Below are 17,601 nucleotides of genomic sequence, written 5' to 3' on the forward strand. Positions count from 1 at the left end.
ACAGAAATTATGTCACAGTTTGGGAAGCTAGAAGTATGAAATCAAGGTGTCAGCAGGGCCAAGCTTCCTTTGAAGTCTGTACAGGAGAACCCTTATTTGCCTGTTCCTAGCTTCTGGTGTTTGCCGGCAATCCCTGGCTTACAGATGCGTCACTCTGCCTCCCCCATGGTTCCACGCCCTTCTCTTGTCTGTGTCTCCTCGCCTCTTCTTATAAGGATGCCAGTCATTTTGCATTAAGGGTCCACCCTACCTAGTATGACCTCATTTTAACTTAACTAATTACTTCTGCAACTACCTTATGTTCAAATAAGAGCCCATTTTGAGGTACTGAGAGTTAGGACTTCAGCATATCTTTGGGGAGGATGTAATTCAACCCATAACATTATGTCTTGGACCTCCCTCTGGGAGGTGTAAACTGCCGTTTAAGACGTCCCACCACCCTGCTGAAGAAACCACATGAAGAGGCCCTGAGGTGACATGGAGAAGAAGGGGCCCAACCCTGGAGCTGCCCACCAAGGTGTCAGCCAGATGCATGAAACCTCCTTGGACCCACCAGCCCAGCCCAGCTGCCAACCGACTACCACTGAGTAACCATTTTTGATATCACATAAAGCAAAAGAATTGCCCAGATGAGACCTACACATATTCTAGACCCATAAAATTGTGAGACATTCTAAAATGATTGTTGTGTTCTAAGCCAGTAAATTTGGGGGTGGTTTTTTATACAATAATATATAACTGGGGGGAAAGTGCTTTATTTGGCCTGCCCAGTGGAGTTTGATTTTTGTGTGTGTGTATGCCTCAAAGGACTTTATTATGAAAGTGGCTCCAATGTTTAGCTTAGTAGCTATGTGACCTTAGATAAGTTACTTAAATTGTGTACCCCGAGGACCTCATCTTTATAGTCCTAGAGTTTTTTCTTAACATTATTTATCAAAAAATTAAAAAAAAAACAACACTTCAAACAAAACAAAACAAAGGAATAAGAAAAACAAATAACCTAAAATAACTACATTGCTTCCAACATGTTCCTACCATACCCCAAGAAAATTAACAAACCATAGTCATTCCTGGGCATTCCCATAACATTAAGACTACCCTCAATAGCTAATCTGTTCTTACTAGATTATCGTTCCCCCTTCACTAGTTGCTGTCTACCCCTAGGTCCTCTACATTCTACAATATAAAGCATTTAATTTTTTTACAGAGTTCACATTAGTGGTAACATACAATATCTCTCTTTTTATATCTGGCTTATTTTACTCAGCATTATGTCTTCAAGGTTCATCCATGTTGTCATATGTTTCATGAACTCATTCCTTCTTACTGCCATGTAGTATTTCATCATGTGTATATACCACATTTTGTTTATTCATTCATCTGTTGAATGAGATTTCGATTGTTTCCAACTCTTGGCAATTGTGAATAATGCCGCTGTGAACATTGGTGTGCAAATATCTGTTTGTGTCACTGCTTTCAGATCTTCTCCTAATACAAGAAATGAAATTGCTGGATCAAAGGGTAACTTGATATCTAGTTTTCTAAGGAACTGCCAGACTGTCCTCCAGATTGACTGTACCATTATACAGTCCCACCAGCAATAAATAAAAGTTCCAATTTCTCCATATCCTGTCCAACGTTTGTAGTTTCCTGTTTGTTTAATGGCAACCATTCTAATTGGTGTAAGATGATACTTCATTGTGGTCTTTATTTGAATTTCCCTAACAGCTAGTGAAGATGAACATTTTTTCATGTGGTTTTTTTAGCCATTTGTATTTCCTCTTAAGAGAAATGTCTTTTCATACCTTTTGCCCATTTTATAATTGGGTTGTTTGTACTATTGTCATTGAATTGTAGGATTTCTTTATATGTGTAAAATATCAGTCTTTTATCAGATACATGTTTTCCAAATATTTTTTCCCATTGACTTGGCTGCCTCTTCACCTTTTTGGCAAATTCCTTTGAGATACAAAAGCTTTTAATTTTGAGGAGAGCCCATTTATCCATTTTTTTTTTCATTGCTTGTGTTTGGGTGTAAGGTCTAAGAAGCAATCTCCTAATACTAGGTCTTGAAGATGTTTCACTACAGTATCTTTTAGGAGGTTTATGGTACTGTCTCTTATATTGAGGTCTTTGATCCACTTTGGCTTAATTTTTGTGTAGGCTGTGAGGTAGGGTTCTCTTTCATTCTTTTGGATATAGATATCCAGTTCTCCCAGCCCCATTTGTTGCAAAGACTGTTATGTTATAGTTCAGTGGGTTTGGGGGCCTTATCAAAGATCAGTTGACTATAGATATGGGGGTCTATTTCCAAATTCTCAATTCAATTCCATTGATCAATATGTCTATCTTTGTGGCAATACCATGCTGTTTTGACTACAGTGGCTTTATAGTAAGCTTCAAAGTTAGGCAGTGTAATCCTACCACTTGGTTTTTCTTTTTTAGAACGTTTTTAGCAATTTGAGGCATCTTTCCCTTACAAATAAATTTGATAACTAACTTTTCAAACTCTGCAAAGTAAGTTGTTGGAATTTTGATTGGAACTGCATTGAATCTGTAGATGAGTTTGGGTAGAAGTGTCATCTTAGCAACATTTAGCCTTCCTATCCATGAACAAGGAATATTTTTCCATCTTTTTAGGTCTCCTTCTATTTCTTTTAGTAAAGTTACATAATTTTCTATGTCTAGGTCTTGTATCTCCTTGGTTAAGTTTACTCCTAGGTACTTGAGTTTTTTAGATGCTATTGAGAATGGAATCTTTTTCTTGAGTGTCTCTTCAGTTAGGTCATTTCCAGTATATAGGAACATTACTGTCTTGTGTGCATTAATCTTGTATCCCACTACTTTGCTAAATTTATTAGCTCAAGTAGCTGTGTCATCCATTTCTCAGGATTTTCGAAATATAAGATCACATCATCTGCAAATAATGACCGTTTTACTTCATCCTTTCTAATTTGGATGCCTTTTATTTCTTTGTCTTGCCAGATTGTTCTGGCTAGAACTACTAGCACAATGTTAGATAACAGTGGTGACAGTAGGCATCCTTGTCTCATTCCTGATCTTAGAGGGAAGGCTTTCAGTCTCTTGCTATTGAGTACTATACTGGCTATGGGTTTTTCAAATATGCTCTTTATCTTAGTGAGGAAGTTTCCTTCAATTCCTACCTTTTGAAGTGTTTTTATCAAAAACGGATGTTGAATTTTCAGCATCTATTGAGATGATCATTTGATTTTTTCCCTTTTGATTTGTTAATGTGTTGTATTACACTGATTGATTTTCTTATGTTGAACCATCCTTGCATGCCTGGAATGAACCCCACTTGGTCATGGTGTATGATTTTTTTAATGTGTCTTTGGATTTGATTTGCAAGTATTTTGTTGAGAATTTTTGTGTCTATGTTCATGAGGGAGATTGGCCTGTAGTATTCCTTTCTTGTAGCATTTTTTCCTGGTTTTGGTATTAGAGTGATGTTACTGTCATAAAATGAGTTAGGTAGTGTTCCATTTTCTTCAATGTTTTAAAAGAGTTTAAGTAAGATTGGTGTCAGCTCTTTTTGGAAAGTTTGGTAGAATTCCCCTGTGAAGCTGTCTGGTCCTGGGCTTTTATTTGTGGGAAGCTTTTTGATGACTGATAAGATCTGTTTGCTTGTGGTTGGTTTGTTGAGGTCTTCTATTTCTTCTCTGGTCAATCTAGATTGTTCATGTGTTTCTAGGAAATTGTCCATTTCCTCTAAATTATCTAGTTTGTTGGCATACAGTTGTTCCAAGTATCCTCTTAAGTTTTTTTTTTTTTTTAATTTCTTTGGGATCGGCAGTAATGTCCCCTCTCTTATTTATCATTTTGTTTATTTGGGTCTTCTCTCATTTTGATTTTGTCAGCCTAGCTAAGGGTTTGTTAATCTTGTTGATCTTCTCAAAGAACCAGCTTTTGGTTTTATTTATTCTATTTTGTTGTTGTTGTTGTTGTTCTATGTATCATTTATTTTTGCTTTAATCCTTGTTATTTCTTTTCTTCTATTTGGTTTAGGATTAGTTTGCTGTTCATTTTGTAGCTTCTTGAGTTGTTCCATTTGTTCTTTGAGTTTAGCTCTTTCTTCCTTTTTTAATGTATGCATTTAGAGCTAGAAATTTCCCCTTCAAAACAGCCTTCATTGCATCCCATAAGTTTTGATATGTTGTGTTTTTGTTTTCTTTCCTCTCTAGATATTTAGCAATTTCTCTTGCTATTTCTTCTTTCACCCACTGATTGTTTAGCAGTATGTTGTTTAACCCCCAGATATTTGTGAATATTCTAGATATTTGATGGTCATTGACTTCTAGTTGTATTCCATTGTGATCTGAGAATGGGCTTTGAATAATTTCAATATTTTTAAATTTATTGAGGCTTGTTTTATGCCCCAGAATATGATCTATCCTGGAGAAACTTCCATGAGCACTAGAGAAGAATGGGTATCCTGGTGATTTGGGAAGTAATACTCTATATATGTCTGTTAAGCCAAATTCATTTATCACATTATTTAGGTTTTCAGTGTCCTTATTGGTCCTCTGTCTTGTTGATCTATCTATAGGAGAGAGTGACATATTGAAGTCTCCCACAATTATTGTGGAAACATCTATTGATTCCTTCAGTTTTGACAATGTTTGTCTCATGTACTTTTGGTCACCTTGATTGGATGCATAGACATTTATGATTGTTATTTCTTCTTGTTGAATTGTCCCTTTTATTAGTATATAGTGTCCTTCTTTGTCTCTTATGACATCCTTGCATTTAAAGTCTGTTTTATCTGAGATTAATATTGCTACTCCTGCTTTCTTTTGGCTGTAGCTTGCATGAAATATTTTCTCCCCATCCTTTCACATTCAATTTCTTTGTAACTCTGGGTCTAAGATGAGTCTCTTGTAAACAAGATATTGATGGTTCATATTTTTAAATCCATTCTGCCAATCTACATCTTTTAATTAGGGAGCTTAATCCATTCACATTCAATGTTATTACCGTGAAGGCACTTCTTAAATCAGCCATCATATCCTTTGGTTTTTATATGTCAGATGTATTTTATTCCCTCTCTCTCTTTATTTCCTTTAATGTACCCTTACTAAAACTCTTTAGTTCTGTGCTCTTCTCCGGACCTCTCTCTCTCCTTTTTTTTCTCAGCCAGTAGGACTCCCTTTAGTATTTCTTGTAGGGCCAGTCTCTTATTAGCAAATTCCCTCAGCATTTGTTTGTCTGTGAAAATTTTAAGCTCTCCCTCAAATTTGAAGGAGAGCTTTGCTGGATAAAGAATTCTTGGTTGGCAATTTTTCCCTTTCAGAATTTTAAATATGTCATACCACTGCCTTCTCACCTCAATGGTGACCTCTGAGTAGTCACTGCTTAGTCTTATGTTGTTTCACTTGTATGTGGTGAATTGCTTTTCTCTTGCTGCTTTCAGAATTTTCTCCTCTCTTCAACATTTAACAATCTGATCAGAATATGTCTCGGGAGTGGGTTTATTTGGATTTATTCTATTTGGAGTTCATTGGGTATCTATGATTTGTGTATTTATGTTGTTTAGAAGAGTTGGGAAGTTTTCCTCAACAATGTCTTTTGAATACTCTTTCTAGACCTTTACTCTTCTCTTCCCCTTCTGGAACACCAATGATTCTTATATTTGTGCACTTCATGTTGTCCGTCATTTCCCTGAGATCCATTTCAAATTTTTCAGTTTTTATCACCATTCATTCTTTTGTGTTTTTACTTTCTAGCACACTATCTTTGAGTTCGCTTATTTGTTCCTCAGTTTCTTCAAATATGTTGTTATGTGACTCAAGAATTTTTTTAATTTGATCAACAGTATCTTTTATTTCCACAAGATCTGCTATTTTTTTATTTACTCTTGCAAATTCTTCTTTATGCTTTTCTGGGTTTTTTTTTGATGTCCTTTATATCCTGAGCTATGATATTGGTGTTTGTGACTACTTCTTTGATTAATTGCTCCAAGTTCTGTGTCTCCTCTGGTTTTTTAATTTGGGTGTTTGGGTTATCCATATCTTCTGGTTTCTTCGTATGCTTTAAAATTTTCTGTTGTTTTCGGCCTCTTGGCATTTGCTTATCTTGATAGGTGTTCTAGTTTGCTAATGCTGCCAGAACGCAAAACACCAGAAATGGATTGGCTTTTATAAAAGGGGGTTTATTTGGTTGCACAGTTACAGTCTTAAGGCCATAAAGTGTCCAAAGTAACACTTCAAAAATCGGGTACCTCCACTGGAGGATAGCCAATCGTGTCTGGAAAACCTCTGTTAGCTGGGAAGGCATGTGGCTGGCGTCTGCTCCAGAGTTCTGGTTTCAAAATGGCTTTCTCCAAGGACATTCCTCTCTAGACTTCAGCTTCTCTCCAAAATGACACTCTCAGTTGCTCTTGGAGCGTTTGTCCTCCCTCAACTTCTCTGGAGCAAAAGTCCGCTTTCAAAGGCCATCTCCAAAATGTCTCTGTAAACTGCAGTTCCTCTCTCAGCTCCTGTGCATTCTTCAAAGTGTCTCTCTTGGCTGTAGCAAGCTCGCTCCTTCTGTCTGAGCTTATATAGTGCTCCAGTAAACTAATCAAGGCCCATGATGAAGGGACAGGGCCACACCTCTGTGGAAATTATCCAATGAAATATCTCGCCCACCGTTGAGTGATCACATCTCCATGGAAACATCCAATCAAAAGTCTCCAACCCAATCAACACCAGTATGTTTCCTGCCCACACAAGACTACATCAAAGATAATGGTATTTTGGGGACATAATACATCCAAACCAGCACAATAGAGTTCTTTTAGGGTATGCAGACTTATTTGAACAATTATCTATAATTTGCCAGAACTACAGCTTGGTGGAATGCACTCTCCCTGACCTACCAGCAGATGGCACCCCTGAGCCACCTCTTACCCTTAAGCCAGTTCTCCCCAACTTCACCTGTGCAGTGAGTGGTGGTCCAAACCATGTGGAGATCCAATCAGTGCACGAATTTTCCATGTGCATTTGGGACCCATAGTCCTGGGGAGGGGAGGGGGCCCTTGCAGTTAGGCAGAGAAGATGGCTGTAAGACCCATACCCTGGGGCTTCAGCATGCGTCTAACCCTTCAGCTCAGATTCCCTACAGTCCCTCTCTGCTGTGGGCCCACAATCCCTGGGATTGGTGTAAGGCTCCTGGCACTTCTATACAGCACCCCTGCCTCTAGGCTGTGCACTCCACAGGCTTCCGCAGAGTTGGAATGTGCACAGTCACAAGCCAGCCGATTCCCAAATCCCCTTAAGGAAGTTCTCGCCCACAGCACTGCAAAGGGGTGTCTCCCAGCCTGCTGCAAAGATGGCTACATGGAGTGTGGAAACTACCCATTTCCACAATCATCCACCTGCTGCAGCTGTCCATTTCTGGCTCAGGGGCTCATAGCTGTGGGTGTGCAAAGAGCTATCACACATGTCAGATACTGAGGCAGGTACCTGGGGCATTGAAGGCACTCCCCACCACACTTCGACTATGGCTCCCGCTGCCAGCTTCCTGGCAGCTTTCCAGGTTTTACACTAACCTGTCTCCAAACACAGTCTCTTGGTTTCTCCCCACCATGGCATGACTCCAGCTGCCGTTTCCCCAGCGGCTCTCTGGATCAAACACTCACATGATTCCAAATGCAGTCTCTCAGTTTCTCCAAGTGCACAGTCACTATGGATGTAGAAGTTGGAACCACTATTCTGGAGCACTTTCTATCTTTTATCTAGTGTTTTTCATGGAGGAGAATTTTGTACTCTCTGCTAATCCACCATCTTGGATCCCCCTGGAGAGTGATTTAATCTCATTAGTTGCTTCCATTTAAAAATAGGTAGATTTCTTATAATAATTTAGATTCCCAGTTTTCATAGTATGTTTCTTTTGATGCATCAGAATTCTGGCAATCCCAGGCCTTAATAATTTTCTAGAACTGAGTAATGGCCATCCCTTTAGAATATGTACTCTCTACAGTTTGCCACAGTCTCTACCACTCCTCATTATTCCCCCATTTATTTATTTTATATTCCCATTCATTTATTTACCTGCCTGGCCTTTGAAGGGTTAGCTTTAGGCCAAAGTCTTATTATGCAAAGCATAGTGCATAAGTAATCCAGTCACACAGTGTAGCATTCAAGTAGGCAAAATGGGTTTAACGCAAAAGATATTTAAGCACCATACCTGGATCAATGGCTTCTCCATCAAACACAGTCTCATACACAATGGTTTCCTTTTAAAAAAGCACAAAATGTAAGCAATAAAGTCAGCTTGAGGAAATTAGTTTTCACATCAGTTGACTACTTTGAGCAGAAGATTTCTTATAAATTACCTCACCTTTCTAGTCTATAGAAAGCTAGCCACCTAGGGTCCAGAGACTTCCTGCTATTCTTATTTCCTCTTAACCCCAACCCCCACATCAGTTTGCCTACCATGCCCTCCATTGACTCAGCTCCTTTTGTTGATGTGCAGCTTCTAATTTTAGATGGAAAATTCCATCACATTTGAGCTCCTCATTGTGGATCAGTGTCAAGTCAGCTGGCATAAGAGTCCACAAAGGAACACACAGTTCCTAAAGGTGGACCAGTTTTTTGGGGGGATAAGGGATAGTGAAAGAGAAGCAACTCATGAAACAGTGTCCAAGTCACTCAGGACCAGGTAGGAGCATCCTGGGTATGTGGGAAGGCAGGAGGAAAAAAAGAGGAGAGATGGAGACTAAAAATGTCCTTTCTTTTTCCATTCCATATTTCTATTTTCTGTGATCACCTTACGCTGTACAGTTGTTTATATGGCTAATTTAAGAATGATCCTCAGCCTATTTCAAGAGTTTATTTACTCCAGGGTATAGATTTTACCAACTGCTAAGAAATTCCAGTTTTGAAGAATTTACTCAGATCTATCACAAGTATAATCTATTTGCAAGTAAAGTTTTCATTTTGTTCAAGAATGGTGGATAACTATGGATTTATATTTATCTAGGGTTTTTTTCTGATTGTACATACAATATTTGAGGCAAATTTTGACCTAATCCAAATTCTTAGATTGGATCTGAAATACCAGTTTTGTAATCCACAGAAATTCAGCAGAAACAGATAAATTGAAGCTATTTTATTTCCTTTCTGTGATTCTTGAGTAGATTTTCCATAATGTTTACATGGAAGAACTTTTCATTGAAAAACAATTAAAGGGAAAATGCAGTCCTCGTTCTTCTTCTGTAGAGGAATCATAAGAATGTACTTACTGTTAACACTCCTAACTTTTTATTTCTGTTTCCTGTGACAAGGTTTTCCTTTTGATTTTTATCTCCTGATCAAAAAAACATAAAAGTCCAGTATCTGATGAGTGACAAAAAAAAAAAAAAAACATACACTTTAAGCATAATCATGTGACAATTAAGAATCTGTGTCTTACCTGTAATATACTTCATTCTTCTGTATGAAAAGAAAATTTAACAAAATATCAGCTTCATTATGCTACCACATGGCAAAAAATAGAATTTCATCTTTTTGCAAGACATGATATTAACACATCTCCCCACCACAAGAAAAAAAAATGTTGTATGGGGAATAATAAAGTGGTCTTCATTAACCATTACCCCCCTCCCTGTACCATAAATAAACTCTGTTTAGTTAATGAAAATTCATATCCAACTCTGTTTTTGAAGCCAAGGTATTCTGTACCCTCCAGAACTATTTTTGGATAGTGATGAAAGCAACTGCATTTCTTTGGCCTCCCTGCCTAGCCTTGTAATGATTCAAAACTAGGCAGATGTATGGAGAGGGTACCTGAGTTTATCAACTATCCCTAGGCTAGTTCACAGTGGTTGTCAAACACCCATCCAGGAAACTACTTGCACTAAAATAATATGAGCAGTTGTTTGCTTATTTTCTCATAAATGTATCTGTTTAAAACATATTCTTATAGAGGACCTGTTTCAGATATTCTAAAGTAGTAAGTACCACTATGTTGTGTTTTAAAGAAAGCTCTCCACCTGCTTCTGAGATAGAGCAGATTTATATTCCAACTATTTTCCTCTTTGCGCCTCAAAAGCAAATTTAGAAGCCCTTAGAGTAAGGTCACCAAACCCCAGTTGATTTCAACTCTTTATAACAAAAGCTCAGAGAGAAAAATTACCTACTTGGGTTTGGGCTTGGAGACTTCCTTGGCCATTTTCTGACCACATTCCTTAATGTTCCCAAATCTCCAAAGCAGGAAGCACATCCAGGCAACCAACCCAGCAAAAAAAACAAAACAGCCATCAGAGTGAAGATGAAAGGAATGTACCAGTCACTGGATTTGTATGTGTTGATAGCTGTGTACACGATGGTCAGACCTTTTCTTTGCTGGGAAAAATTTCAAAGCAAACAGAGAATTAATATACGTTTTCAGAAAGTATCTGTTTACATATGTAGCATCGGTATAGAAGAGTTGCCCTATACAGACGGTGAATCTTAGACTTATTTTTTTAAGCCCCCAGGTGATACTGAGGAGGATGCTAGCATAGAGAAGAAGACACTGACTTAGGGATCCTAAGACCTGAATTGTGTGCAGTGATTGCTCTGTGATATTGTACAATTCATTTTTCCTCTCTGCCCTCAATTTTCTTGAATGGAAAATCAAGGGGTTGAACTTGATGGTATCTGAGGTCCCCTCAGGCTTGTATGCCTCTATTTTCTATTCCACATGCAACAAACCTATTTGTACAGCCTGAGAAAACAGTGTGTTCTCAAAATTCAAATATTCTGGTGGAAAGATTGACGATCTATATTGTAAGTAATGCCCCTATTTCAAAGGATATAATACAATAAAATATACTAGCCATGAAGTCTACTAAATAGAATTTACCCTTGGATGATTTGAAGTCAATCTGAAATTTTACCAAGTCTTTACATATCTATTTTTGAAACAATAAAATATTAAAGGGTCTGCTGAATGTTCTGGGGTTAGATTGACGATTAGATTAGATGATGAACATATGTCAAGTGGTATAGTGTCTGGCACATAGTAGGTGTACATTACTATGAATAGCATGGCTACTAGAGAACAATGTTCCAAAGTGCCAATTTATAAAGATTTCCAGTTGATAGATTTAAGTAAAATAAAATGGCTGCCTACATGGGGTGTTGCCAGGAGGAACCCCTTTCCAAGAAATTTCCAAAGACAAAAACAATTGACCTGCAGGAACTGTTCAGGAAGATGGAACAATGGAATGCACTGTACAGAATTTCAGACAAGCAACACCTGGTGATAAACCAGTTTTGGTCCAGCAGTGATAGCTTATCAGAATGGGCAAGCATACAAATTTGTAAATGCTTCCTACTTTGTAAGACACCCCATGGAAAATGGAAACTTAACATCAACCATTCAGAACATTTCCTCACTTGTTTCTGCATTTGCCCTATATAAGTTCCCCCTCTTCATCCCCACAGTGAAGCTCCTTCCCATGCATGGTTTGGATTCATGAATCATAAACTGCTCAAATAAACTCCCATAATTAATATCTTGTCTAATTTTTTTAAACAGACTTCATTGAGTAGTGGAACTTTATGATGTCCTGCTGGGCAGGACATTCAGATCATTCAGACATAGCAAGTTACTTGGGGGTCCTCTATGATCTACCTGCTATTATCAAACATTGCTGGGCTGTCTCAAAAACACAGATTTATATTCAAAGATGCACACTCTAAAATGAAGCATGGTGGCTGGAAGGGGCAGAGTCCAGGTGGAAAGGCATGCAGATGAACCTGCTGCCCTGAGTAACCTTTTAGCCTTCCTAGATGAAACTTGAATTTATAGTAGAATATTTCCCTGACAGAGACCCAAATTAAATTCCATAACTATTTACTTCAGAATTGGTGGTTGGAGGAGGTGGTGTATTGGACATTGTCACATAAATATCTATAATAGCTGTGCCTGTCCTAGGCTTGGTGGCTTTGCCGTATTTCAGGTTGTCGTCAATTATGTGCACCACAAGATGGTACTGCTGCTGCAGTTCAGCTCCAGATTCAAAGTTAAAAGGATTTTTCACAATTAATTTTGGAATATTTGAACCTCAAGTGGATCAAATCCAAAATGATGGTTCTCATTTCCTTTAAAAGAGATAATTCAAAAATTAGAATTATTTTAAGATCCATTAAAAGATTTTCTCTAGCTATCTTAAATTGTTATTGAAACATGGTGGGGTGAAAATAAACAAAATTTCTATTGTACTCTGAATTCCTATATCTATACATGGCTTATAATAAAACTGAGATCAAGAATGCAATAAATTCCATTGGTTAGAAAAAAAAATTTTAAGGTTAAGAGCTTGGTCTGATCCCCACCCGTGGCCAGCAAACAACACTATCATCAGATTATTCTGCCTACCTGCTTTCCTTTCCTTTACCTCCCACTCAGAGCAATCTGACTACCACTTTCACGTTGTTTACAGAAATAACAAACGGGCCAGTCAGACCACAAGTATCTATTGAGCCTCTACTACGTTTCAGGTCCTTTCCACGGCCCTGGAAATACTGTTGTAAATAAGATAAACATGGGCCCTACCCTCATGGAACTTACTATTTAAAAAGGGGAGAAGACATTGAACTAGTCTTCATTATTAATTGTCAGTGTGTTTACTGATTTCCATGTTCCTATTCTATCAGATATATGACAGCAGGTCTTATCGCCACAACTTAAGTGGGTCTCCTTATTATATTTTCTCATGATACCCAGTAGTTTCCTTTATATAACTTACTACCATTTATAATCTTGTAATTGTTGGTGTTACTACTAGTTTAATGGAAAATGAGCTTCATGAATATAAGGTTCACGTCTGTCTTGTATACCACAGAACACCTATTTCCTAGCACTGTACCTAAAACATATTTGGTCTCCAATAAATGTTCTCCCTGGGTCACAAACTTATGAGTAAAGTTGATATGGATTTGTGTAACTCCAAACAATAATATAGTTCAAAACATCTGCCCTAGAGAATCTGGATCAGCATCATTAGGTGGAAAGGTGGCTACTATTTTCAGCCAGCACCATGGACAGCAAACTCAGTTCCCTGAAATTTAACTTTCAGTGTTCTCCAAACAAATCCAAAAACCTCTTCATTGTCAAAGCATTTGTGAAATCACTGATAGCTCCACTTCAGGAGGAATTAGATTGGACATGTGGAAGTGAAAAGGAAATGTAAGGAAATTTAAAGCTATTGCTATGAAATAGCTTCACCTTTATAAACATAATCATTTCTAAGGTGATGTCACATCTAAGAGGGTATAACAAATGCCAAATTGACACATGCTCATAATTAAGAGAAATAATAAAAGCAACTACCAGAAACCATCTCAAAGTGCATTTCAAAATTTTGTGAGTCTCTGTCGTGGCAGTTTAATCTGAAGCCATTGATGTTTGTCCCAGGAATGACATTGTCAAAAATGACTGCCTTGTAGAGAGAGGGCATGCAGACAGGTGCCTCATCATTTTCATCTCCGATGTTGACAGTGACCTGTCAGCAACAGGAGAGGAAGAAACATCACATCCACATCATTTGACTATTTATAAACAAAATGATATACAAAAATAATCGTCTGGGTAGAGACAGATCATTTCGAATTATTAAATAAAAAGTCAAGAATTTTGAGTTTGAAGAAACATTCCTTCAGATTTGGCTTCTGGCTATCAGCTAGTCAGTTGGCTTATTATTCCTGGGTCAGCTGTGACATTTGGTGCAGTTAAGAGGGAGAGCTTTGAGCTCATTAGAAGAGCCTGTGGAAAGCTCACAAATTATGTAAATGAAAAGAAAGGAAACTGAAGAATGATGCCTCTAAAAATTATAATCCCTTGAACCTTTAAATATCCATGCATAATGACAAACATATCCTGAATTTGCTTCCTGTTTATTAACTTAGGAAAGTGAAAAGAAACCGTTCTCTCAAGCACGATAGATTTGTTGGTAACAATATGATACTTTAAAGTATGCTCTGACCTTATTAGGGGCTGCTGACAACCTTTTATTAATTAAAAGATGATATAGCAGGAAACTGTAATGATTTACAAAGAAAAAGATCAAAATATCAAGGATTTTAAAATGTCAGTCATTGAATGCCAGTCTGCCTAGAAAGATTATCTGCCCACCTCTTAGACGGGTAATAACTCTCTCAACAACATTTGCACAAGAATCCCTGGTGTGCCCATATCTGTGAGTATTATCTTTTAAAAAATGTTTTCTGTGATGTTTTAACAATACAGCTAAATTCTTGGGGAATAGCCCATTCTTTAATACTAACTCTGTAGACTGCATATAGCTATGAATTCTATTTAATATATGAGATATTTTTATATGATAAGTATATGGATTTTAGAGAGATTGCTGTGATATATGGGAACAGCACTGGAATTGGAATTGGAAATCTTTATTAAAACCCTGGGCCTCCCATTTGCTAACTCCTTTATTTGGTACAAGTGACTTAACCTTGCTGTCCTCATCTGTAAAAAGGAGATACTTATTATGTGCCAAGCACTCTTCTGGACACAGACGACTTCTAAACACGGAAGATACAGCAGCGAACCGAAAAGAGTCCCTACCTTAAGGCAATTTATATTCTAGTGAGGGAGGCAAAGCAATAAACATATCAACAAATAAATATTTTAGACGATATCATATAGTAATTGCCACTATGTAGACTGAGATAGAGAATGGCTAATGGAACTATTTTACAGGGTGTTCAGAGAAGGCCTTTCTTTTTTGACCCACAGTCCTGGTTCCTTCACCCCATATTTGATATATGTCCATGAGTATATATCCTCATGGAATATGTAGGGTTTGGTCATACGATTTTAATTTTCACAAGTGATATTGTGTTATAGATCTTTCCCATTTAGTACTTTTCTCATACAGAACCATATTTTTCTGCTATTTCCATGTTGTTTGTATAACTAACTTGCTGTTTCCTTTTGATTCTTAGTATTTCATCGTATGCATCTATAATATTTAACTTATTCTAGTGATGAACACTTGGTGGCTTCAAATTTCCGTCACACAGTGGAAACACCTTTGTTCATGGGTTTCACTTGGGCAGAGATGTGATTAAAGTGAGAATGTGAGCCATGTGGTTATCTGGAGGACAAGCATTACAGTCTTAGGCAAAGATCCTAAGATGTGCACATTCTTGGTGTGTTGGAGAAATAGCGAGTTAATGTAATGTGGCTGGATTGGAGTAGTGCTAGGAGCTGAAAACAAAAAGGCAGAACATACAGCACGTGTGAACCTAGGTTAGGACGCTGGATTGTATGCTAAGTGTGATGGGAAGTCCTTGAGAGCATTGAGGAAGGGGGCGCTTTGTGAAGAGTAGATTGTAAAGAGCACTTATATAAGGGTGGATTCTAGTTAGAAGGCTGGTGCACTTCTAACTGGAAACCAGATGAGGGATGACTGTGACACAACCAGGGGTTAGCTGTGGATGGGTGAGAAGTGGAAGGACTCAGGATGTATTTTGAAAGTAGAGATGACAGGATTTGCTGATGGAATTGGAAATGACTAAGTGCCCAGGCTTAATCCTTCTATCTCTTTCTAACTGGGTAATCTTGGATAACTTATGTAACTTCTAAGCCTTGAAATTCTTCCAGCTGAAAAAGGTGTGCCAGCAACTACCACATGGCATAGGATTGAAGTGTAAATGAGATAATTAAGGGCATATGATAGTACTTGGCCATTTTTAGGTCTCAACAAAACGTGGTTGATGATGATGATGATGATGACAACGACAACCACCACGATGACAATGGATTCCTAAACTTTGGAAGTCCAAAGACCTGTCTCCCTTTTCTTTTTGCTAGCTTTTATCTATACCATCAATTTGGCACTTTTCATATGTTTAATTTTTTAAACTTGATGAGGACCTAATAGTGTCTTACACTCCTTTGTAACTCAGGACACTGCATAGAGTAAGCACTCAATAGGAGTTCTGAGGAATGAACAAGTTTCTTCTTCATCTTTAAGCAAAACAAATTCTTTTGTATAAAAAAAGAGTCACTTAAAGCTTATTTCAAAAAGTCTAGTTCATAAATATCTACAGGAAAACCTACCTCAGTAACTTAGATGTAAAAGTTACTTTCACAAATGTCTTCCTGAGATGCCCACGCCACCCAATCCTGTCCTCATGACTGTAACTCACTCCCTGTGAAAGTCATTCTTCATTGATGTGAATGGACCTGGTATCTTTCTCACAATGACACACTCTCAGGAAACCTAATAAGCACATGGCCAACAAGCCAAGGGTTTCTATACAGTAGGAGGAAATGCACCATGACTCATCGAGCCAGATGGGAACTTAAAATTATTCATTCCTGCTTCTGCCTTTTCTCCAATGACAAAACCTTTAGTCATTAATTGCGCACACCACATCATCAGTACAGCCGTATTCACTCCACTGATGTGTTTCAAGAGTTCTTTTATGTTGCTAAAATAATTCAGTGGCCCACATTTCCCCCTACTTTGGTGCCAAAAGAATGAACTTTGGTTAACTACCTTTGTTGTAAGCATCAAATCTTGAGGAGAGGAAGCTTGGTTTTATTCCCTATTCCACCCACCTTATAAGTAACCTAAGTAAGTTTCCTGAACTCTGTGCCCTGATTTCCTCATCTGTAAAGTGGAAATAATAATAATATTGCCTTACTCGAAGGTTTAAAGTGAGGACTAACTATGCCAACATATATAATGAGCCTAGAACAGGAATTGGCACATGGCATAGCACTAGACACATATTAGTTTTTATTAAAAGTTTTTAATCTCATGAGAATGAGAATAGTTAGCAGATTCTTCTTCATTCTCAGCCAAGCCTCAAATATCCAAGGCTTCAAACATGCAAAATTTATGCAGCTCCTGGGAAGTAGGAGAAAGTGCTAAGCTTCTCCATTCTCCACTGTTACTGTTTGACCATTCCAATTATAATAAATTAGAACAGCTCTCTCTTTACCGTGGTCATCACTGTACGCGCCTCAAATCTGTCACAGTCCACAGCTTCCACAGTGAGGTTATATTGCTTCACAGACTCATAGTTTGGCTGTGTGGTGAGTTCAGTCATTCCAGAGAGAGGGTGAATCCAGAATCTTTGTATAACCTGGATGTCTCCATTGGTTATTTTGTAAGTCACACAGTTTGGTGGCTGGTGGTCATCAATGGCAATCACTCTTCCAACTTTGTAGAAAGCTGCCAATAACATTTTATAAGGTTCATTCTTGTCAAGCAGACACACAACTCTCAAAAAGCTTAATACATCTTTGCCCTCCAAATGGTATGATGCTTTACCTGAATCCTTTTGGACAATTAAATGTTTTGGGAGACCCTGATGCTCCATGATGGAAGATGGATTTAGAGGAAGTCCTCCACTACTTTAAACCATATGGCATGAGTCAAATGACATGGATCAAGAATACACTTACAATAATAATTAGCTGACATGTCTCACATGCTTATTTTTTATCATAAATTATGTTAAGATTAGCATCAGATAATGCTTCACAGCATAGACTAGAAACACACAGCCTAGATTTCAAATCTCAGCTCTGCCACTTAACAGCTGTAATTCCCTGGGGAACTGTATAAGCTTTCTG

The 17,601-nt window shown here is 37.8% G+C and overlaps 1 protein-coding gene across 1 annotated transcript in view; it reads right to left on the bottom strand.

The window, feature by feature from the left end:
- Window positions 1-8,158: 8,158 nt before the first annotated feature.
- Window positions 8,159-17,601, bottom strand: part of LOC119526949 (cadherin-related family member 3-like) — a 71,370-nt gene continuing 61,927 nt past the window's right edge. Inside the window, 9 exon segments of the mRNA XM_037826519.1 lie at window positions 8,159-8,236; window positions 9,245-9,309; window positions 9,415-9,434; window positions 10,142-10,251; window positions 10,254-10,346; window positions 11,849-12,057; window positions 12,060-12,092; window positions 13,324-13,495; window positions 16,965-17,197. Coding sequence (XP_037682447.1) covers window positions 8,159-8,236; window positions 9,245-9,309; window positions 9,415-9,434; window positions 10,142-10,251; window positions 10,254-10,346; window positions 11,849-12,057; window positions 12,060-12,092; window positions 13,324-13,495; window positions 16,965-17,197 — 1,013 coding nt within the window.

Source organism: Choloepus didactylus, chromosome 1 (assembly GCF_015220235.1).
Source record: "Choloepus didactylus isolate mChoDid1 chromosome 1, mChoDid1.pri, whole genome shotgun sequence".
Taxonomy (NCBI): domain Eukaryota; kingdom Metazoa; phylum Chordata; class Mammalia; order Pilosa; family Megalonychidae; genus Choloepus; species Choloepus didactylus.